The 24,198-nt window shown below is 45.9% G+C and overlaps 3 protein-coding genes across 5 annotated transcripts in view; 2 read left to right on the top strand and 1 right to left on the bottom strand.

The window, feature by feature from the left end:
- LOC140104518 (netrin-4-like) overlaps window positions 1–2,258 on the top strand; it is a 36,256-nt gene extending 33,998 nt beyond the window's left edge. For both annotated transcript variants that reach the window (XM_072128089.1, XM_072128088.1), the window contains exon 10: window positions 1,447–2,258. In XM_072128089.1, the coding sequence (XP_071984190.1) occupies window positions 1,447–1,583 (137 nt within the window). In that variant the 3' untranslated portion in view covers window positions 1,584–2,258. The remainder of the gene's footprint in view (window positions 1–1,446) is intronic.
- A 1,343-nt stretch (window positions 2,259–3,601) lies between these two features.
- CHCHD4 (coiled-coil-helix-coiled-coil-helix domain containing 4) lies at window positions 3,602–9,727 on the bottom strand. 2 transcript variants are annotated; one of them, XM_072128092.1, is made up of 3 exons: window positions 9,588–9,727; window positions 8,516–8,614; window positions 3,602–4,711 (listed from the first exon to the last, which is right to left on the bottom strand). In XM_072128092.1, the coding sequence occupies exons 1-3, from the start codon at window positions 9,607–9,609 to the stop codon at window positions 4,419–4,421; spliced, it is 414 nt and encodes a 137-aa protein (XP_071984193.1). In that variant the 5' UTR covers window positions 9,610–9,727; the 3' UTR covers window positions 3,602–4,418. The 2 variants fall into 2 exon arrangements, with proteins under 2 accessions (XP_071984193.1, XP_071984192.1); XM_072128091.1 differs by lacking the exon at window positions 9,588–9,727 and adding an exon at window positions 9,388–9,506.
- TMEM43 (transmembrane protein 43) lies at window positions 9,686–20,829 on the top strand. Its single transcript, XM_072128090.1, has 12 exons — window positions 9,686–10,054; window positions 11,731–11,874; window positions 13,287–13,421; window positions 13,950–14,044; window positions 14,729–14,778; window positions 15,741–15,810; window positions 17,523–17,593; window positions 18,033–18,157; window positions 19,136–19,210; window positions 20,006–20,107; window positions 20,194–20,311; window positions 20,529–20,829. The coding sequence occupies exons 1-12, from the start codon at window positions 10,043–10,045 to the stop codon at window positions 20,729–20,731; spliced, it is 1,200 nt and encodes a 399-aa protein (XP_071984191.1). The 5' UTR covers window positions 9,686–10,042; the 3' UTR covers window positions 20,732–20,829.
- The last annotated feature ends 3,369 nt before the right edge of the window (window positions 20,830–24,198 follow it).

Genomic DNA, 24,198 nt, shown 5'->3' with positions numbered 1-24,198 from the left:
GTGCAGGGGGCGGGGCCTAAGTAAGAAATTACAGGGTCGTGTCTAGGGGCAACTGAAATTGTGTACAGGACTGATATCTGGGAAATTCTGCATTTTTGTTAATAACAGTGAATAAGAGAATGTATTATTTTGTTATCCTGAGTACATTTAAGTAACTTGTCTTCATGGGAGGAACACCCCTTTAAGCTCTTTGGCTCCCTCTAGTGTTGCCTGCAGTAGATTTATCTAAGAAAAATCCAAAAGTTGATAGAACATAGATTGATGCCAATGATCTCATCTGAACAACCCTTGGATGTCTGATCCTGGTGGGTGCTGGGTGTCATCCAGTACTTAAAGGGTCAGGCAGTGAATGCCAGCGTTTCATCCTCTCCCAGAAAATGCTGGCAGACACAGTGCCCTTTCTGTTCGGGACCTGGGATCAGTTGCTTCTGTCTCAGATCCAAAAGTCTCATTCCACAAGTGGAGCTGAATGAATCGGGCCGTTCATGTGCAGATCTCTTACAGAGCCGGGGTCACAGCCCCTGCCCATTGTGCGCCTCACTATGAGGATGACCTTGTCTGGTGTAGTGTTATATGGGATACAGCTGCAGAATATGGGAGGCGAACCCCTTTACATGACCCATCACATGCCATAAGAGGTCCCACCCCCCCTCCTATGGTCAACTTGCAACTCAATCAGTTGGATCCCCCATCAATCAGCCGGGTCCCCACTTATCTGACTGTTCTCCCTTATTTCTTGGAAAGGAGGTAACACACTTGGGTCAACCCCTTTAAATACATAAGGCCAAGACTTTTCCTGATCCCATCACAGTTGCATGGTCTGTTACTGTAGAGAACACCGATTCATTGTAACAAGGGGTGTTCCTAGCAATGTATATTATGTGCCAGACCTTTATAATCATTAAAGGGGTTGTCCAGGATTAGTAAAACATGGCCGCTTTCTTCTACAAACAGCGCCACTGCTGGCCATACCTTGTGCAGTCACAGCTCATTCATTAATGATACATTGTGCAGGGGCCTGAAGGAAGGCGCAGGACTCCGGGTTCTGTGTTTGTGTGTAAATGCATGCAATCAGTATCCAGCATCTAACGTCTTGCATTTAGATAATACAATACATGGGGTGCTGGTTACCCATCGCACATATAGTCAACAGCACCCTTGGGGTGCATTCACAGTGGCGTTAAACGAATGCATCTCTAAATGCAACGGATCAGCGAATGAAAGATTTGCCTAAATGTTGTGTTAACAGTTGCCTTTGTAAACATATGTTAACGATGTGTTAACATCAGTTGAATTTCACGATTGCAAATGTTAACAGCCATTTAATTAGGTAAATCCCTCTTCAGCTGATCCATTGCGTTTTGGAATTCAGCAAAGGATGATATGTTTTGGGGGCTTTTTGTCACCAGGAGCGGAATAGTGAATGTGGCCCTTGTTACATTACAGGTGTGGACTACCTCATCGCTGGACCTGAGGACACCCGCAATAACAAGCTGCTGGTCAACATGAACAGCCTGGTGAAGCCCTGGAAGGCGGTGTGGGCCAAGCAGGCCATTGATTTCATCCGCTCCGGCTGTAAGTAGCCCTCAGAGACCCTGCTGGAGACGTCTCGATTCTTGGCGGCTCTTTACTTCTATTGGCGGTAGCGTAGATCTGTCTTAGGCCAAGCTCCTGGATAGACAAGCAATGGCAGCACGAAGTCATGTGACCGGGCGGCTCCGCTGCTGAGAGTGACCGCTTTCACGATGGAGGAAGCTTCCTGCATGCCCTTAGACTTTCAATGGATAGATGATCCATTGCTCAAGCCAATATCCTTGACCTGAGACTGTACAACGGACACTGCATGCTACCAAAGACTTACCTAAAGAAGAAGTATACCTTGCATCACAGCATGAGACAAGCCGCTGCTTTCAGGCACATGATATAATCTCTGAGCGCTGAAGATTTAGGACAGGCATATTACTATGTCCCATCTCATTGAAGAAGATTGTCCTGATATGGCTGATAACAGGGAGCAGTAACTGAGAAGCCTGCAGATCTAGTGTCCTGTACAGATGTGTCTGTCCCCGGGCAATGACTATTCAGTAGTGGACATTTTGCAGCACTAATGCTTATACAGGACTAGTACCTCCTGGAGGGTCTGAGCCTGAAGTCCTCCTTCTGTAAATGGAATTTTGCTTTATTTTTGGTTTCTTTGCCCCCAACAACTAGAGCTCCACTTTTTCTACCAAAATGTAAATTAAAGTTATTTAAACATTTGTGACTGAAGTCAATTCAGTAAAAAGTTACAATGCTGAGCTGTATCTAATCCCACCCAGTGTGCTGCCGTCTGCTGAACTGTGTATCTAATCCCACCCAGTGTGCTACCGTCTGCTGAGCTGTGTATCTAATCCCACCCAGTGTGCTACCGTCTGCTGAGCTGTGTATCTAATCCTATCCTGTGTGATACTGTCTGCTGAGCTGTGTATCTAATCCCACCCAGTGTGCTACCGTCTGCTGAGCTGTGTATCTAATCCCACCCAGTGTGCTGCCGTCTGCTGAGCTGTGTATCTAATCCCACCCAGTGTGCTACCGTCTGCTGAGCTGTGTATCTAATCCCACCCAGTGTGCTACCGTCTGCTGAGCTGTGTATCTAATCCCACCCAGTGTGCTACCGTCTGCTGAGCTGTGTATCTAATCCAACCCAGTGTGCTACCGTCTGCTGAGCTGTATCTAATCCCACCCTGTGTGCTGCCGTCTGCTGAGCTGTGCATCTAATCCTATCCTATGTGATACTGTCTGCTGAGCTGTGTATCTAATCCCATACTGTGCGATACCGACTGCAGAGCTGTGTATCTAATCCCATCCTATGCAATACCGACTACAGAGCTGTGTATCTAATCCTATCCTATGCAATACCGACTACAGAGCTGTGTATCTAATCCTATCCTATGTGATACCGTCTGCAGAGCTGTGTATCTGATCCTATCATGTGTGATACTCTGAGCGAATATATTTAAGCCTATTTTGCATACGTCTACAGAGCCATGCATTTAATGACCGTTTAATTAGCAGGCAGTATCACACAAAATTGGATTATATACACAGTTCAATGGACAGTATCGACACCGGATAGCATTAGATACAGTTCATGAAAAGCTTGGATACAGAGTGGCACTTGACATCTCACACCCTCAGCATCAGTTGTATCTAAAGGGTTTCATTAAATAACTGACATTTTATAGGGGGTGATGGTATGTGTAGACCCATGGACTCCCAAAATGAAAGGTCTGCACAGCGCACCCTAGTACCTCCTCGCCATCCTGACCACATTAAGGTGAATGGTGATATACTGCAATCTCCTGCACCACTGGTCATTATTGGTGGGGGTCCCACATCTCCCAGTGACACATCATCGCTTAACAGGTTGGGATACACCTGATGACATCATCAGCTACAACAATGTATAAGATACAATGTCTCAGGCAGGATCCCAGACACAAACCTCAGCCACAGATTCTGCTGCTCATGAGACTGAATGCAACTGTAGCAAACCCTTCCCTGTAAGATGAATTATGCAGCAAGTTAAGGAATATGAAAGCAAGCAGAGATCTTGAAAACGTATGGAATCAAAACAAGGTATATTTTGAAAGGTCCAAATATTAAGGCAAGTCCTCCAAGTACATAACGGTGTGACAACACGACCCTGTGGTGCCCCAGTGGTTGCTAAACTACGACTTCCAGCATACACCTCCCTTAAACTGTCAGGACATGCTGGGAGTTGTGGTTCTGCACCTGCCAGAGTCTGTAGCTTAGCGGAAAACACAACATATCTGTGAATCTTGCAAGAAGGTAAAAAGATTGAATATTCTGCAGTCAGACACAGATAAGGAGTCTGGTAGATTCAGTGCATTCAGGAGGAGGAGGCAGCAGGGGCAGGAGTGAGGCACAAGGGGGCGCCGTCTGCTCCTCTACAAATATCGTCCGTACTCCATAGGTGACTACAGAAAAGACAGCGAGGAGCGACCTGGGATCGTGGAAAGTAACATGAAATCCTTACAATTGATCCCTGAACGACACATAAATAATCCCTTAGAGTGATTCTAGTTATATCCCTTTCTGGAAAAGACGGGTGATGGCCAACATAGCCACTGTCACTTTCACCCAGCTTTCCCAAACCCGTACATGGCATATCTAACTAGTCATACAATGATATAGGATCAGATAAAGTAGATCAGGTGACCATATGAATTGCGACGCAGCTTTGCCTGTAGCGAGAACTGGAACTTTTTCTTAAAGGGGAGATGCTCTTTAAGGATTAGCAGTGGTCTCCAGCTATTAGAACATGTGGAGGAGGTGGCAGAGGGGCAGCTCTGGATGACGAGGTCCATAGAACAGGGGGTGGTAAAATCTGAGAGGCAGGGCCCCCTTCCCTTGCATTAGCTGGAGGTCTCCTCCGTCACAGTGGGCGCAGCCTCTGTAGGTGCTGGTTCCGGGCTCTGCTGGTCTTTGCTGTCCTCGTCATCGTCTTCCTGGGGGTAGAGGTCGGGGTACTTCTGCATACACTCCTGCATCCCCCGAAACTGCTCCAGGCAGTCTGAGCCCTTCACCTCCTCCTGGCTGTAATGGAAACAGGAGAAGGCCGCCTTAAACTGCTCCCCACATGGACCACTGGCCATTCCCCCCAGACACGGACAGTTCCAGTTAATGTCCCCATTTGGGAGAATCAAACCTTTGGGGAAAGAAAAAAAAAAGTCAGACATAGTAACAAACCCCCCCCCCCCCCCCAGCTTAGATGTAGCAGTGCTGAATGGGGCCCCAGCAGTTGGTCTTTATCCTATGGACGGGGCTTGTGCCAGGGCTGTGAAGTTTGTGATAAACTCTAAAAACATACAATAGATTATAAAATTATTTCCTTTATGTCTGTTCTATTCCTGATCTAAGGATCTAGGCCAGGGGTGAGCAACATTTATTGGTCCAAGGGCCTCAATGTCATACTGCTCAGGGGTGTCAGAAGTTTGGCTCACAGACTCCACAGTCCTGGTAAGGAGGGACACCCCTTATGTATTCCCATCTTCTAAAGACCTGAGTGTAAAAGGCAAAAACTATTCAGGACCTGGGAGACTCTGAACTCTAGTCAGCTCCAATCCCTGCAGATTTAAAGGGGTTGTCCTCTATATGCAAAATCTAGCTGCCACACCTTTCTTTAGGTTATATTTGGTATTAAGTGCAACGTCATGCACTTCACTGCAGTTGCAATACCTTGGGGTGCTGCTGTTTTTGGAATATGCAGTGCCCTTTAAGAAGAGAATGTGTCCCCACCCCTGTGTTTACACCGTGTCAGTATATAGTGAACATTAGAAGGACAGCAGGCATCCTGGTGCTGCTTCTGTGCCTCCAGGAGGTCAGGGTATCACCCGCCCACATGTTATCCATCCCCTCTAGTAATTCCCCTGACCCATGGTTAAGGTTGCTGGTGACATAATCCTCAGCGCCGTGTACACACATCCAGCACTCTGTGTAACGGCAGGACACGGTTTTAATCTTTTCGAGGTCAGTGGCAGCTTTAGACAATATCTACCACCCTGCAGACCCCCCCTTCTTCATTTATACGAGTGACAAGCAGGATGAATCCGACTATTCATGCCTCGCTGCCAGCTGCTGCCCGTCTGCTACACCAGTTCTTTCAGGAGCAGTCAGCCAATGATGTATGGCATTAACCCTTCAAAACCCAAACGTCACCGTTGGGAGCAGTACCCCAACAGGATGGCTGGTCACTGATGATGTAACCAATGCCTCAGCACCCAAATAACATACAATGTATATACAGTAACTGCAAGACAAAAGGAAAAGTAAGATCATATACAATATTCTACAGTTTAAAGGAATCTGTCAGCAGATGTATCACTACTAACAACATACAAAAGGTATGATTACACATACATAACAATGGCTGCAGAGAGCACAGCAGTGTGAGGACACTGGACAGGAGAAGATACAATCCTAGAATAAAAATCTGTATATCACACTCCTGCTGCAACTAACATACACAGAGGTCTGATTACCCACCTCTCCAGGGACAGTACCTGGCTGCCTGTATGGTGAATGTGGTCAATCACGCTATACATAGCGAGGGCCTGTATATTTGTGATCTGGAATCACTTGGCCTCTTTCTCTGCGATACCAAATCCTGTGCCGGCAGCATATAGTCTCCAGCTCCATAAACGAATGCTGGAACCTGTAGTTCCAGAACAGCTGTTGCTGTAGAACAGACATGACTGAGAAGCTGAAGCCTGAAATGCCTGCATAACACAAGGCACTGGAAGTCTGGACTAGAAGTCAACATGGGTCTCCCCCCAATTACTGGGACTGTGGATTCAACCTCATACACCCCCCCCCCCCCCCATAGAACTAACTATCCTGTGCCCCCCATCCCCTTTAATGAACTCGTACAGATAATCCAGGGGTACTCTGCACACTAGGACATGCTTTGAGACATCCGCTGACTCTGCACCATGGTATAATCTGGTTTTTGGATCAGGGTCCAATTCAAATTTAACTCTTTGCAGCAAATACTTTATTTAATTTTTTTTTACAATCTGCTCAGTCTGGATACACAAACGTCCAATGAGTCATTTTAGACCGGACACTGGTGCCAAGTCAGCCGAGGGCGAGCTGTGTGGGTCTGCGCCACCGAAGAATTTAACGGTGGCCTAATACTGTCCCCTGGAGGCAAAAGGCGGAAATGCAAACTGCAGTTACATTACACTTTCATCATGCAGCAGGACACTAAAAGTGTGGATAACGCTGCAAAGTACCATCCCAATGATTTTAGATTCAAGATTTGTTGTTCTGAGCCTTCAGGAGCATTTAATCCACATGTGTCCCCTAAATCTCTTAAACTCACAAGCAACATTAGGAAATCACTAATGAAGCAATCCCATTATATACATTCTCTATAAAGGCTTTCTACTATCACCTACTACTGATCACCTTTGAAGCCTTTCAATAGCCATGCCGTGAGATGAAGATTTTTCACATCAGGATGATAAAAAGGACCCTGGTATAGTAAGTCTTTTGTTTCTGGTAGGATCCATGGATCTGCTTTTGCCAAATCCCTGGAAAACCAGGCACAACATGGCCAAAATGGGGCACAGAAGCGACAGAGCTTCATTATCATAATTTTATAATTGTTTCAAGCAAAACCACTCAGCTCAGGGATTAAACAAGATATGTTTCAGCATCAGTGTAGCTGCAGCATTCTCAAGGTATGTGTGGTTCATAATGCATCAATTCAAGTGGTAGGTTACCTTTAAGACTTCTCTTGGGACTTTACTTTCTATATTTCCCCCTAGTTGATTAAACCGCATCAAAATTGAACGGGTATCACAAGCCGCCGCCACAATAGGTATGAAGGCGGCTGTGGAAGATTACCAGGATTTTTTAAGAAACAGCTCTGCCTTCTTCAATGGGATCTTTTAATAACCCTTTATCATAGAAGGGAAGATCCACGAGACATCTTAGTAATAGAGACGTCAATCCCCCAAGAGGATGTAGAGTCTAGGTCAAGGTGATTACTTCCTCTTCACTGCTCTAAGGGCAGCTTAATCGCTCTTACCCCTAAAAATTATTTAAAACTAACCTCGGTAACAAATTAAGTTAAACAAAAATTCCTTTTTTCCACTCACAAGTTACCGGAATCGGGGTTCTTGGTGGATCAGGAGCATTATTCCTTTCAGAAGCCATCTATAGCGTGGTTAGCAACACCATGGATGCAGTGCCAGGTTTTTAGATATTGCGTGTGATGTTGTTAGCCACGCCCACTTCCGAAATCACACGTTACTGGCCATTGTGGGCTAGCGCTATATGTATGTAAACTTTTACATATATAAACTTTTTTGTAACCCAGGAGGAGTACTACAATCCCCTGACCTCCTTCTGGATATATTGCGTGCTTCAGCCAAAAAACAGAAGCGACCTTGCAGTACAATTGTCACTTCCGATTCCGGCGTTCAGGCACAGCGCGCACGCAACAGCAATCTCAACAAGACCTGAGCGCTATGTCAGTCTTGAATGGCTCCCCTCTTTACAAACCAGAGATGAGGGGGAGCCCCTGAGGGCCCAGGGTAAATAGTGGCAACACCCGGGATAGTTTCATTATTAGAAAAGACTGCCAACTAGCAGTCCTGGGTGAAAAAATAAAGAAAACAACATATTCAAATGGACCCCATGGGTCCAATCAAGACCCGTCCAGGACAGGAAACCACTGAGCCAAGATGGGAGGAGTGCGTTATTTGGCTCAGGCTTCCTGTCCCTGAGGGCGGATCCCTTGCTCTGGTTGGTGCTGCCATGAAAAACTGGTGTATGAGTCCTGATAAATGTCCCTCAAAGTGTTTGGGCGTAAGCTAAAATGTACCAAGTCACTGACAGCAATCAGTGATCTAGAGAATGCAGTATAAATTATATTTAGGTTCTTTTTTGCTTTACTGCACTGGACATTAAACACCCCGCACCTTGTATAATAGGCATCACTCACCGTGATCCTCGTAAGGGTCGTTGGGGTCATCAGGGATGAGCTCCGCACTGCTCGGCGTTGCATGATCTTCTTTGGTTACAAAGATTATCTTGTCCTTTCCTGGAAAAATTACAATACGAGTTAGAAAAAGACTAATCACATTTGTTATCTCTCTCTGTGCTGGACAAGTCAATCCCTGCCCTTATTAAAGATCTCTGCTTTCTGTGAACATTCCTAGTTACTTGCAGTTGAGAAGATACATTATGTTTTGCACGTAGAGAATACTCTTTCTTTTGCCCACACAATATATTAGTGAAGGTAAAATGCATCAATCTGGGGTCAGGAGCTTAATGACACAGAGTGGTGCCTAAAATTTTAGCTATAATGTTGCAAACCCTCAGCTGAGAAAAGAAGATGTGTTATTCCTGTGGATAGGGGGTAGATGTCTGACTGCAGGGGTGCCGATTAAGAGTTCCCCTCACCTGCTCTATAACGAGTGGGACTTCAGGGAGGCGCGGTCCCAGAATTTCCTTAGAAGTGTCACTTTACTTTCTGTTTATTATCCATTTTAATTTTCTTTAATGCGATCCAGAGAGGAGTGTCAGTCGGTACCACAGTCATACATGTGGCAGCCCTCCACTCCAAGCCAATGGGACTGGCACCAAAGATGGCGTGAGCCATAGCGACTGAATGATGCTACAAGAGCAATCACTGCTCCATACAAATGGGGACCCCTAATTATCAGGATGGGGGGGGGGGGGTTCCTGTGATGACTTATCTCGAGGTCTGGCTATAAACTGCTGCTCCCCCTGAAACATGATGTGACATGTATTTAAAATAAGAACGATATTTTGGTAAATGCATTTAGAATAATGATGAGTTTCAATGATAACCACAGAGGAGGTCTGATTTCAGCAATGTCTGGAGTTGCCCTTGAAATGTATCACCCCCTCTAGTGCCCCTGTCTTCCATGCTTTAGACTTCAGCTTCTCTCCTGTCCCCCCTTATCTGCCCTCCACTAATCATTTCTCCGGCTGGCGCCCCCTGCCCGGCTCCCCGCAGCGCCCCAGGGGCCCCTCGTGCCCTTCCTTACCCTCTTGCCTGCAGTAGGACATGGCTGCAGCTCTCTCACACTGTGCCCGGCACCGCGCACGCCGATGACGTCACGCAGAGCGACACTGGAAACGGCAAAGCCCCCTGCGGGACTGGCCATGGCGTTGCCTGTTCCAATAATAGTAATTACAGAAGAGACTCGACTTATAATAAATCCAGTCACATCTTATTCTTCATTTGAACCAAATTCGACTAAGAAATATTTAGAAAAATTACGTATATACCCGTTAACTAGATAAAACTACATCTCCCATGGTGCATAGCGCGGCTTGGACTACGGCGCATGCGCCGATGTGTTTTGGGACAGGGAGGTAACTTTGTAAGAGAAAGAGGAGCTGGCAAGAAGTGAGAGGTTGCAAGAAGAGGGGAGACGTGTGAGCCCGGGACCCCTGAGTGATATCCTGCTCCTCTAGTGTCCGCAACCCAGCTCTGAACATGGCCAAACAAGTGAGTAATGCCACAACACATATGGTAGTACCTCTGCTTGCCATATGCTGTAGAACTAATGCAACAGTATGTAAAGGAATGTTACAACATTTTATGCTCTTACTTATTGTTCTGCACCTCCATTAAAAGTTGATACTTAGCATAGCTGAAGTTTTGTCACAGTTGCATCCAGTCTAAAAATGATCTGTGACAGTATGATTTAGGGTTTCTTACAATGCATCAGTCTGCAGCTTCGCAGAGGATTCCCTAGCGTGGATACAATTGTAACAAACCCTCATCTGTGAGAAGCCAGGTCCTCATCATAGGTCTGTTAGTAATTGTACAGAAAATATTTCAGTTGAGGGTTCCTTATGGGTCCGTGCAGTCTAGAAAATCCTCTGTGGGGTAATTAGCCTGAATGCTGGACTAATACATTGTAACAAATGTTGCAAGGAAGATGAGTTTAGGTCTCACAGAATGATCTAAAGTGAATGAATTTGTAACAAACCCTGAGCTGTGATAATCCAGCAACTCGTGAAAGGTCTCAGTTATTTGCGAGAACATATGTTTACATACTCAGGGTAGAAACGTTTACAGTACAAACATATTTCACTGCTGAGGGTTTGTTACAGTTTGATCCAGTCCACACTATACTCTAGACAGATATTTTGTAACAAACTATCACATCTGACCTGAAGATCTGTTAAAGGGATATTCCCACAAAGAAAAGATTCTTATATATACTCAGGATAAAAAAATAACACTTTCTTTTATTCACTTTATACAGCATTTCACAGATATAATTCCAGTTTTTCTCTATCAGTCCTGGTGTACACAATTTTGGTTGGACCCAAACCTGGAACTTCTGACTTTAGGGTCGGCAGGCATATGGTTCTCCTGTCTGACGCTGCACTGAGCTTCTCTCTGCCTCCAGCCCCTCCCCTTGCATTCCAGGATGAGCTCACACACACACACAGACTTCCTGCCAGCGTGTGAGGAGAGTAAAGCTACAGGAAGATAAGATCTTTATCCAGGGGAGAGGAAGGGGGGCATATAGTGGATGTGACTGTATGTAATGGCTGTAATAGCAGAGGGGAGAATGTCATTGTGTGTAATATGCATTTCATGAATCTCATTTCTGATCTGTCTCATCTCTCTTTCTATGTGTCGGGCACTAGTGAATGTTCAGAAGTTAAATGTAAGTGTAGATAAACCTGTACCCTGATAACCTAAGCACATTGTCAGCACACAGCATCTCATAGCACAGAGGAATCATGTCTGGTTAGAGAGTCCCCACTCACACTCTGGGATCTTACACTGACCATAACTGAGTGATTGGAGCTAAAACACAAATAATACTGAGTTACATTGTAACTGAGTAATTAAGGGGTTAAAAATGAAATTTGAAAATTATCTTTCATGGGCAAACTCCTTTAAAGGGCATCTACTACAAGGATGAAGGCAAATGAGCCTGAGGGGCTTTAGGCTCCATTAACACCGATGGAGCCTGGGCCCCTCAGGCTCATTTGCATACAGTCCTTCATCCTTGTGGTGGATGCCCTTTAAGTTGACAGAGAATGGGATACGATTGTACCAAATTATCTAATGTGATGAAATCGATATATACATATAGCATTGATTTGTCTTGCCCATGGTGGTTATAGATGCATCTGTTCACTTTCCACTTTTTTTTCCAGCATTCAGATTCCTCCAGAGAACACACAACATTCAGAAGTGAACCAGCCCCGGGGTTTCTCCAGCGCCTAAGTGATACAGCCGGGGGTATGCTGGTCGGCCTAATAGCCTTTACCTTGTCCTTTTATCTCCTGTTCACTAATGAGGTGAGAATATATTGGACTATGGATGATCACAAGTTACGCAGTGACTCCAACAGCAGAATAGTGAGTGCAGCTCTGGAGTATAATGCAGGATATAACTCAGGATAAGTAATATCATGTATGTACACAGTGACTGCACCAGCAGCAGGATAGTGAGTGCAGCTCTGGAGTATAATACAGGATGTAACTCAGGATCAGTACAGGATAAGTAATGTCATGTATGTACACAGTGACTGCACCAGCAGCAGAATAGTGAGTGCAGCTCTGGAGTATAATACAGGATGTAACTCAGGATCAGTACAGGATAAGTAATGTCATGTATGTACACAGTGACTGCACCAGCAGCAGAATAGTGAGTGCAGCTCGGGAGTATAATGCAGGATATAACTCAGGATCAGTACAGGATAAGTAATGTCATGTATGTACACAGTGACTGCACCAGCAGCAGGATAGTGAGTGCAGCTCTGGAATATAATACAGGATGTAACTCAGGATCAGTACAGAATAAGTAATGCAATGTATGTACACAGTGACTGCACCAGCAGCAGAATAGTGAGTGCAGCTCTGGAGTATAATACAGGATGTAACTCAGGATCAGTACAGGATAAGTAATGTCATGTATGTACACAGTGACTGCACCAGCAGCAGAATAGTGAGTGCAGCTCTGGAGTATAATACAGGATGTAACTCAGGATCAGTACAGGATAAGTAATGTCATGTATGTACACAGTGACTGCACCAGCAGCAGGATAGTGAGTGCAGCTCTGGAATATAATACAGGATGTAACTCAGGATCAGTACAGAATAAGTAATGCAATGTATGTACACAGTGACTGCACCAGCAGCAGAATAGTGAGTGCAGCTCTGGAGTATAATACAGGATGTAACTCAGGATCAGTACAGGATAAGTAATGTCATGTATGTACACAGTGACTGCACCAGCAGCAGAATAGTGAGTGCAGCTCTGGAGTATAATACAGGATGTAACTCAGGATCAGTACAGGATAAGTAATGTCATGTATGTACACAGTGACTGCACCAGCAGCAGAATAGTGAGTGCAGCTCTGGAGTATAATACAGGATGTAACTCAGGATCAGTACAGGATAAGTAATGTCATGTATGTACACAGTGACTGTACCAGCAGCAGAATAGTGAGTGCAGCTCTGGGGTATAATACAGGATGTAACTCAGGATCAGTACAGGATAAGTAATGTCATGTATGTACACAGTGACTGCACCAGCAGCAGAATAGTGAGTGCAGCTCTGGAGTATAATACAGGGTGTAACTCAGGACCAGTACAGGATAAGTAATGTCATGTATGTACACAGTGACTGCACCAGCAGCAGAATAGTGAGTGCAGCTCTGGAGTATAATACAGGATGTGCACAGTGACAATATGTGTTGCTATTACAGGGTCGGGCGGTACAGACATCATTGTCTCTGGATGAGGGGCTGTCAGTTGTGGTTCCTATTGGAAATATCCAGCGGGTGGACCCTATAAATGAAGGAAAATTGTTGCACTTGGCCGGACCCCTGCAGACATCGAAGGTCAGTGTGGGGGATTGTATGTGGGGACATGTGTGGGCTTGTGTCTATAGTACACTGGAATTCCTTGGTGGTGTGCGGCAGGTTTGCGCCATGTGTATGTAGAATCTCACGTATAGCAGCACACATCACTCCTACCATACTTTTACAAGCTGCGCACTCTGCCAATTTTACAGGGCGTCGCTTCAGTTGAATCATCGTTTAACTTATGAAGTCCCCGCTGTGCAGAGAACATGCAGTGATGGTGGGTGCCCACTAGGTGGTGACCATATTCCAGTTTGAACTGATACCCCTTTAAGTATGAGGCATGCTGCACCTTATGCCTCACTAATGTCATTATGTGTTGCTACAAAAAAAAATACATTGATTGTGGAGACCTTAGACTTTTCACAGCTGAGGGTTTGTTACATTTGTAGCCAGTCTGGACAATCCTATGTTAGAGCTTGCACTCCAGACTGAAACATTGTAGCATATTCATTACAAGATTCTTCTACTACTCTCTGTGATGTTCATTTGTTTCTTTCTTTTCAGCCACTTTTTGACCCAAACTATGGGGTTTCCATGCACTGTGTGCAGCTGAAGCGCCAGGTGGAGATGTACCAGTGGGTGGAGCATGAGGAATCCAAGTAAGTATTGTCTATATCATGGACTGGAGCTTTGTGGGAAAGCTGGGTGACTACATGGACACGTCACACATGTCTGATCACCAAGTTTTTCATACATCCAGAACTTTCAATCTGCAGTTTTTTTCTTTTCATGATTCCGGGAAAGTTGTGAAATTACAATCCTATAACTTCATAATCCATCCGTATAATCCAGGGGATACTTCTAAGCGCTGGCCGTGTGCCAATGGTGGTTGTGTAGATGAGTTAGGCAAACATTCATTGGCTTCCTTTACCCCGCAGCGCTGCCTTGGCACAGATTGTGTATATTAGGATCTTAAGAGTTGTTCTAGTGCTGACGTGGTGCCTCCTGTTAAACTTTCAGCAGATTTGCTCATACAAGACTACAGTGGTTTTATGTTCCAGGTTCTTAGTGTCCTCACACTGCTGTGCTCTGTGTTTTCTGCATTGAACTGATCCACAGCATCTTCCCTCTGCTCTGCATGACTGTTGTAGTATTTAACTAGTAACCTGAGTCATCTTTTACTCATTGCATTGTAAATGGGGCATAGAGCAGCTTAATGCACAGAACACAGCAGTGTGAGGACACCCTCCAGTCTACATTTACGTGTTTTATTCATTGCAAAGTCAAAACTGGTGCAAACACTTTGATAAATGTGGCCCGTACTGTGTGTTCTTGATCTACAGGGAATACGAAGAAGGGGGAGAGAAGAAAACGGAGACTAGATACACGTATAGTGAGTATCCACCCACTGTATCCTGATCTGTCATGGCAGCCGGTCTTTGAGTTTACTTTCCCTTTATATTTTGATATATTCTATATGCAGACTGTATTTTTCTAATGTTGTCATCACCAGCTGGAACCGAGATGTTTCAGAGTGCTGTAGTGTCTGGTGTCCTGGCCACGTGGACCAGTACTACCTGACACATTAGGAGCTGTAACCATCTGTGCTCAGTTTCTTCTACTGTGTCAAAGGAGAACATCAACTTGTGTAACATTCCCAACCTCTAAGTATCACACTCCCGGCTCCAAGTGGTTGAGAAACCTTACAAGTTTCTTCATATTTGTCCCTTAAAATGTTGAGTTACTTTAGCAACACTTAGCACATCACAGTGCCTTCTTCTCTAGTCACACCCAGAGCTGTCTACACAATCCTTGGGGACCTAGAGTTTAGCTGGGGAGTGAATAATTGAGAAATTTTTTTATGCAGCTTTGGATGTGATTGGAGCATATTCAGTATGAATGTTTGCAATATTATTTTATGTTCTGCATAACTATAGATGGTATAGATGGGCCACATGTCCAGTTATGGGCATATTGCCTTACAATAAAGGGATGGCATTTCTTTGGGGCCCTATAATCCTTGGAATAAAAGGGCCACAGTGCTGATTAAGTGGTGACCCAGAGAAATCCGGATAATGAAGGGGCCACAGCGCTTATTCAGTAGTGATGCACAAATTGTACAGTGGCGCCCCCCATCACCTGCAGGGCAAGGGTCGATAGCACAGCTCCCTGCACAGCCAGCTGTTTAGGGGGGCGCCATTGTGCAGATCAAAAAGTAAACTCTGTAGCCTTTTTATTCTCTAGATCGGTGTGTGGGTCCTTATGATCATTAGTCATTTAATTTCCTTGTGATAAGCCATGACTTAAAGGTGATGCTTCCTTGTTCTTGAGTCTCACATTTGTTTTTGTTGTCAGACACTGAATGGAAGTCGGAGGTTGTCAGCAGCCGGCATTTTGACAGGGAGATCGCCCATCGGAACCCCAGGTGAGCGCTTCCCCACAGCTAACCCCATAGGATCCAATGGCCAGTACAGTGGCTCGGTCTAGTAAAGTTTCACAATGTATCGAATCCTCGGTACTTGTTTGATACTTTCATACTCTGAACTGTTCAATAATGGGTTTCTGTCATTTTTGGTACTGAGTGACTTCTGCTGTTCTACAAACTCCTAGTATCTGTCTGCAGGGGAATCCTCAGAGGAGGCGTCGGGCAGGGAATCCTTTGTATAGATGTGTTGGGGAATCCTGTGTCAGGCCAGTGGTAGAGCAGGGACCATGTCATCAGGGAGCTATCACTCAGGGAACTGTGCATAGATGTTTTTCTACATCTTCCAGGACTTCCCATGACACAAGGGGGGTCATTTACTAAGGGCCCGATTCGCGTTTTCCCGACGTGTTACCCGAATATTTCCGATTTGTGTCGGTTTTTCCTGAAATGTCACGGGTTTTTGGCGCACGCAATCGGATTGTGTCGCATCGGCAAAGGCATGCATGCGACGGAAATCGAGGGGCGTGGCCGAACGAAAACCCGACGAATTCGGAAAAACCGCCACATTAAAAAAAAAAAAAAAATGTCGCTGGACACACGCTTACCTTCACTCGGCCCGGCTTGGTGAACTCCAGTGCATTCAGCACAGCAGCGACACCTAGTGGACATCGGAGGAACTGCCTTAGTGCATCGCCGGAAGACCCGAATCCACCGTAGCGATCGCGAATGGACCGGGTAAGTAAATCTGCCCCAATGTCTCTACATTAGTTCATGTTGTTCAACTAACCACCGCTACTTTCTACCTGTCATAGAGATACAGATTTATCCACTAGGCTGTGGACGTACTGGTTGTGAATGGGAGGATTGTATCTAAGAGCTTCACTAGAGCTTCCATAAAGTTACACAAGCTCCATGCACTGGTATATGGAGATGGGTCTTCTCAGAAATCTCTCTTTACATCACTACATTATTGTTATTTTAAGCATATAATTAATACAGTTAAATTGAATTAATAAAAATGTATAAAACACATAAAGGGCTCATTCAGACAGAAATGTCCGCTGAGCATCAACAAAAAATGTGGACATGTGATGTGCGTGTTTGATGTACGTTTGTATGTCATCTGTTTTTTTTTTTTTGTTTTTTACATCTGCAAAAAACAAATGGATGGGTCTCTAATCTTCTTGCCCTGCTCAGTTGTCCTTGTTTTGTCCTTTTTTTTTTTAACAATTGACCTCTATGGAGGTCTGTGGTCTGAATACACGAAAAAATGGGCATGTGAACAGAACCATAGGAGTCAATAGGTCCATATGCTATCTGCAAAAAAAACCCAGATGGCATAGGGACATCAAAAATGCCCGTCTGAATGAGCCCTTAATGATACATCACCAGGACATCCTTTACAATATATATAATAAACTGTCATAAAAACTAAAGCTCTCCTCGCAAAACACTGGTTGACTGTTACTGATCGCTTGCGTTTCAGCGGAAACGTGTATGCGCTCGGGCTGTGCGCTGCCCCAGACATTTGCATTGTGTTTCTAAACCTTCAGACAATACATTCAGATAATACTTTTTACTTTTCTGGAAAATATTGTTTGGAGCATCGTGATACTTTTCAAAATATCATACTGGACTCAAAATTCTGGTATCGGTGCAACCCGACCCTGTAGTGGCCGGCAGCATGATTATAACATACGTTTATTTTCCAGCGCAATGGCGGTAGAGTCATACACTGCAGTGGCCGCGGACGTTCAGGTTGGAAGTTACTATCTATCTAAAGGTAAGAGATTGGGGCACATTTACTTACCCAGCCGCTTGAGTTCACGAGGTCCAAACTGTCCGACGATCAGGCAGTCTGACGCGATTCACTAAGAGTTCACCATCTTCCTCCCGGTGTATGTAAGTGCTTGGCTTTCTACACAATTTTGAAGTTAAATCCCGCGGTTTGTCCAAATCCGTCGGATTGTCCAACGGAAAGCCGGCGCGATTACGACACAATCCGATCGCGTGCGCCACAATCGCCTTCTAAATACCTGTCCCGGCGGCACGATCCCCAAAAAATGTTGGAAAACTCAACTGAAATGCGGCGGCGGGACCCTAGTAAATAAGCCCCATTGTGTCTGATTCCTGATGGTAAATGTATGTTCTGTTCCTGAGCAGCGCTCTCCTCTCCCGCTTTCCATTATTATTGCATTTCTGATCTGCTCCCCTTCCTCCAGGGCTGATTAATAAGATTGACGCCTTTAAGCAGCTGAGTCTTTCTCAGTTCAAGAAACCACAACACGCTGATGTCATCACTGAAGGGAATTACTTTTACCACAGCGCTGATCCCAAGAATCCAGAGGTAAGTGGAGAGATGGTACCTGGTACCATAGAATCTCATGATCTGGAATACTGGAGACCAAGCCAGTAGGTTTCGGGCTGCAGTTTTCATTCATTCTCACTGGTCCTGAACTATGGCAAATGTGATTGCCCTGATCCTCTATCTGCTGAATCTGTGGTGTGTGCTCTCCGCTCTCTGTACACTCATACACAGCCTGTATAATGTCTCCTCTGTCTTCCTGCAGACTCTGGTGTGTATCTGTATAGTGTCTGCTTCCTTTCCTTGCAGAGTCTGCCCTGTGTGCTCTCATTTCTTTTTCATTCCCTCTCCCTACAAAAAATGTAGTAGCACCCCACCTCTCCTTCATATCTTTATACACCCATATTCTGAGCTTTCTCCTTCCAGCTGCACAATCTGCTTATGATGCCCTTCTTTCTTTGCACACATATACACAGTCTTTGGAATCCCCCTTCCTCACCCTGCAGAGTCTTCTGGGTCTTCTCACCTCTCTGTAAACCCATTTACAGTCTCTGATTCTCTCTACCTCCTCCTTTTGAAATTGTACGCCAGTACACTGCCTTTACTCCCCATACAATACAATGTTTGTGGGAGTCCTGACTTTTTTGCCAAGTCAGCTGTGTGCGCTGCTTTTGCTCTCCACATATACACAACCTGTGTAATTCAGCCTCCCTCCCCTCCAATCTCCATTCTGTGATCTGTTCTATGTAGTTCCTCCTCTTTGCTCCTCAAACTCCATGAGAAAGGATATGGAGAACAGAGATAGTACAGCAGACAACTCCTGGTTGTGTCCACTTTCTGTGTAAGGAGCAACGGCACAACCCGCTAGGTCAAGGAGTTACACAGACTCTACAGCAGCAAAATAAAAGAAACCTTGTAATGCATATTTCTAATTTTATAATTTGTGGTAAACAAAAATAAAATAAAAACTTTGTTTCAAAATAATGTTTTGTTTTGTTTGTTTTTTTTTTTCTCCACCAGGTGGGGGATTTGCGCATTTCTTTCTGGTACGCTGGAGTTTCAATGGGAGGCCCCACATTCGGATCCATAGACACGGTAACTTCCTCTATCATTATGAACATTGGTAACTTAAGGGGGGTATTATGTATCTTATTGGGTATTAAAGGGATTAAGATTACCGTATATACTAGTCGATAAGCCGAGTTTTTCAGCACAAAAAATGTGCTGAAAAACGTCCCCTCGGCTTATACACGAGTCAATATAAAGTAAAAAATACTTAAAAAATAATAAACTTTATATACTCACCCTCCGGTGGCCCCGATGTGCAGCGCTGCTCCCCCGATGTCTGCTGGGCGCCGCCATGTTTTACCCCCGGGCGGCGCCTAGTATGACGTCAGCAGTGGCACATCATACTAGGCGCCTGCCGGCCGGGGAAGATCGTTGGCGGCGCACTGCAGAAGAAAGAAGACGGCGCGGAAGCCAGAAGACGAGCCGTGCGGACTTTGGGGGAGCAGCGCTGCACATCGGGGCCGCTGGAGGGTGAGTATATAAGTTTATTATTTTTTTAATGCTGGGCTGTATACTACTGGGGGCAGGCTGTATACTACTGGGGGCAGGCTGGGCTGGCTGTATACTATAGGGGGCTGGTTGGCTATATACTGGGGGGGGTCTGTGACCAATGCATTTCCCACCCTCGGCTTATACTCGAGTCAATCGTTTTTTGTGGTAAAATTAGGGGTCTCGGCTTATACTCGGGTTGGCTTGTACTCGAGTATATACGGTAGCTGTACGGCTTTGTATGGGTGGGTGATGAATGGTAGGTGTATACACTTAAAGGGGAAGTCCATCCCTCTTTTGAGACTATTATAAAATGAAGTTGCTTCCCTACAGGTGAGCATTATAGCGAGGCAGCGAGGAGGAGAACTGGTGTCTTACAAGACCAAGTCTGGAGACCAACTGGAGCTCCTGTACCTGGGGAGTCACACGGCGGAGGTCAGTATGATGAATGGGAGATAGTGGTGGGTATCATCCTCCCTTATTCTTATGGTTACTGTGATTGGGTGCTGTGTACCTTTCAGGAGATGTTCCACGCAGAGCATCAGAGTAACATCATGAAGACCTGGGCGCTGCGTGCTGCCGGCTGGCTGATGATGTTCGTAGGTGTGAGCCTGATGACAAAGATCATCCATACACTAGGTGAGTGTGAGATCTAGGGAGATTATACAGGACACTCCTTATGGGGTAACACAGCTGAGCTCCAGTGTCTCTGGAGCTTGATCAGGAGCTGCATTCTGTTTTCCCCCCCTAATCCTTTACCTTACATTATTATGCAGCTTCATTGTCTATTGTGGTAGACTGATATCCAGCTCCCTGCGCCATGCTTTACACTGCAGCTCTGCTTCTTCCCTTTCAGTGGACTGGTTTCCTGTTGTCCGTGACCTCGTCAACCTGGGCCTGAAGCTGTTTGCCGTGTGCATCGCTACCTCTCTCTCCCTGCTCACCATCGCCTCTGGCTGGTTGTTTTACCGGCCGCTGATCGCCCTGATGCTGAGCGCGGCTGCCATCGGTATAATCCTGCTCGCCCGATCCCGTGTACCGGCCAAGAAATACCAATAAGGACAATCCCTGCTGGAGAATCGCGCTGGTGATGGGGTTACAATGCTCCGACTTCAATCTGGGGTCAAAATGCAATAATGGGTTTAATGTTACTTTTATACTTATTTTTATGTTGTTTGTTGCATCTGATAATGTTACATATTGTGCTGAATCGCATCACCTGCTGTACTCCAATCACACCTAAAGCAGCCGTTAGGGCGCGGTCACATGGTGTGTTTTGGTCGCGAAAGGTGATTTGCCTAATTGCATTACTATTAATATTTGTGTCTAGAAAATGCAATGAAAACGCACCATGTGACTGCGCCCTTAGAATTCTTCTGGTTTCCAGCCGGAGTTTTGCTACTTGTTCAGTTTCTGCGCAGACTTTACAGGAGATGGTGGCTCGGGCATGGCGATGGATTGGCGTTGAACAGTATAATTCCAGATCGGTACAGATTATGTAAAGCAAAACTACTTAACAAGGTCATAGATATTTTCTATTTGCTATAACTTTACACTTCCATCCTGTTCATTGTCTGTATACCGATACCCTGCCTGTGTGATTCCCCATTCCTCTCCTCTCTGTACAGCCATACACCGCCTGTGCGCTTCCTCTCCTCTCTGTACAGCCATACACCGCCTGTGCGCTTCCTCTCCTCTCTGTACAGCCATACACCGCCTGTGCGCTTCCTCTCCTCGCTGTACAGCCATACACCGCCTGTGCGCTTCCTCTCCTCGCTGTACAGCCATACACCGCCTGTGCGCTTCCTCTCCTCGCTGTACAGCCATACACCGCCTGTGTGATTCCCCATTCCTCTCCTCTCTGTACAGCCGTACACCGACTGTGCGCTTCCTCTCCTCTCTGTACAGCCATACGCCGCCTGTGCGCTTCCTCTCCTCTCTGTGCAGCCATACGCCGCCTGTGCGATTCCTCTCCTCGCTGTACAGCCATACGCCGCCTGTGCGATTCCTCTCCTCTCTGTACAGCCATACGCCGCCTGTGCGATTCCTCTCCTCTCTGTACAGCCATACGCCGCCTGTGCGCTTCCTCTCCTCTCTGTACAGCCATACGCCGCCTGTGCGCTTCCTCTCCTCTCTGTACAGCCATACGCCGCCTGTGCGCTTCCTCTCCTCTCTGTGCAGCAATACGCCGCCTGTGCGATTCCTCTCCTCTCTGTGCAGCCATACGCCGCCTGTGCGATTCCTCTCCTCTCTGTACAGCCATACGCCGCCTGTGCGATTCCTCTCCTCTCTGTACAGCCATACGCCGCCTGTGCGATTCCTCTCCTCTCTGTACAGCCATACGCCGCCTGTGCGATTCCCCATTCCTCTCCTCTCTGTACAGCCTGGAAGCCCTGCGGGATACATCAAGGAGTTTTAGGCCTCCTGATCTATCCGGTGGAAGCCTGCGCAAAATGCAGAGGTTCAGGGTGGACGTTCGCATGGTCTAGATAGAGCACGGACCAGGAACGGCACATGTTGGGCCCATCTGCTGCCGGCCGTTTCACTTTGGCTTTAAGGAGAAAATAATTGTGATGATTTTCAAGGTGTCTACACCAGTTTTCTGTCCCCCATAGTGTACGATTGCTCTCCCTGTGCAGGGCTGCTGTGCCCTCTCCTTTCCTCTTGTTTATAAAGTTCCCTCACCGTGAAGACCTCGCTCTGGGCACTCGCCTCTCTCTACACCCTCAAACAGTATGTGTGGGATTTCCCCCTCCCTTTTCACGTAAAACTAAATCTACCATCAAAATCCATCATGATAGACCATCAGGGCAGCGTGACTGGTGGTCTGATTATATTTGTTATCCAAGGCCTCAGCTTTTATTAATATGCAGTGAGCCAGGAGTGCTATCGTAGCCTTTCTGTGCTTTAGCTTCACAGGCTGCTACACTGCCCAGGAGCACCTTCCCCTCCTACTGCCCGAGATTAGAGCAGGAAGAGGGAGGGGGAAATGGGAAACAAATGTAACGGCCTGTAATGCTCCAGCTCGTTAGTATAATTTTAGAAGGAAGGAGGCCATGGATAACAAAAAATAAGAGCCAGGCACCGTCCTTTAAAGGACATCAACCACCAGGATGAAAGATGAAATGCAAATTAGCCTGAGGGCCTCCAGGCTCTATTAACACCTATGGAGCCCCTCAGACTCATTTGCATACAGTCTTTCATCCTGGTGATAGATGCCCTTTATCTGTGTGCTTCATCTTACTACCTTCCCTTCCATCTATGCAAAATACAATCCAGTTGCTGCCAAAGAGATTATAATAATTGTATGTTACCAAGACAGAGTAGACAGTGCTGAGGCGTAGAGCCCTGATCTGTACCTCATTACCTCCAGGATGAATGTTTATGGCAGTCTGTGCTGCATACAGTTCACACATGCATCCTCTGACTGCCAAAGTACTACAACTCCCAACAGTAATGTCACCTCTTATGGTACCGGCCGTGTATAGCAGAAGTACTGCACTTTGCTGAACAGCGTATTACTAAGATCTTTGCTATGATCTTGTCAGTAAGTGGCAAACAGCGTTACTGATGACCTACTGCTCGCACTGTTACAGTAGTAGTATTATTAATAAGTTATTTCTATTGGGCAAAATATAGTATCACAATCCATAAAAGCACAGCATAACAGATACCGCACATACAAGCCACTGAATGTATTATTTTTGATGTATCTGACCACTGACAGCAAGCACAGATCTTAACACTAGAGAGGAATGAAGGCACAAAGTGAAGTCAGGACACACAAGGCGACAGCATCCCCTATGGATTTGCCTTGCCATGTGCACGGTCTATACCCTATAATATAGTGTATAATATTTTTGTGTATTTAAGGTGAAGCTCCGCTTTATAAGTGTTTACGTATAGTTTGCATAAGATTTTTCTGTTGATGTTTCATTGGTCACCCATATAGTTCAGAGGTTATATCCTCCAGCTGCTACCAGAGCAGCCACAACACAGATGCTCTAGTTCAGCGATGGCGAACCTATGGCACGCGTGCCACATGCGGCACGCAGAGCTGTTCCTGTGGGCACGCACCTCCGGCTGTCGGGAGCGCTGAATGTTATTGTGGTTCCCATAGTAACCACTGCGGGGAGAAGAGAGCAGCATGATACAGCTGCTCGCACATAATAGAATTGGGCAGGGGCATAAGGATCTGGCCCTTAGATACAGGGGTCCAGCAGCTGTCACTGTTCCATGTGCTCTTTTGGGACCCCTGAGCACAGTAATGTCAGCAGGAAGGCAGTCATTGCTCTGCCTTCCCCCCTGCTAAAGCCGGGACTCACACAGAGGGCTGGTCACCTGACCCAACCAGCCAATAGGAGAGGAGGGAAGAGGAATCACCAGAGCCCGGGCTGCATGTAGCTGCTGCAGTATAGAAAGGTAATACATGACATAAATAAAGTATAGCATCAGCTCATCCTCCCCTGCTATCCTGTAAATATAAACTACATCATGCAGCTATTTCATATCTTTCCAGCACCCTC

The sequence above is a fragment of the Engystomops pustulosus genome, chromosome 10 (genome assembly GCF_040894005.1).
Source record: "Engystomops pustulosus chromosome 10, aEngPut4.maternal, whole genome shotgun sequence".
Lineage (NCBI taxonomy): Eukaryota > Metazoa > Chordata > Amphibia > Anura > Leptodactylidae > Engystomops > Engystomops pustulosus.
The sequence above is the reverse complement of the archived record's forward strand: the minus strand, read 5'-3'. Positions and strand labels throughout refer to the sequence as shown.

Coding starts and splice junctions, on each gene's coding strand:
- CHCHD4 (XM_072128091.1), bottom strand. CDS start 9,466: ATGGAAGACAGGGGCACTAGAGGGGGTGATACATTTCAAGGGCAACTC. Junction 8,615..9,387: donor GAAATCAGACCTCCTCTGTG/GTTATCATTGAA, acceptor TAATTTTTCCAG/GAAAGGACAAGATAATCTTT. Junction 4,712..8,515: donor CGACCCTTACGAGGATCACG/GTGAGTGATGCC, acceptor CTTTCCCCAAAG/GTTTGATTCTCCCAAATGGG.
- TMEM43 (XM_072128090.1), top strand. Junction 13,422..13,949: donor GACCCCTGCAGACATCGAAG/GTCAGTGTGGGG, acceptor CTTTCTTTTCAG/CCACTTTTTGACCCAAACTA. Junction 20,108..20,193: donor TGGGGAGTCACACGGCGGAG/GTCAGTATGATG, acceptor TGTACCTTTCAG/GAGATGTTCCACGCAGAGCA.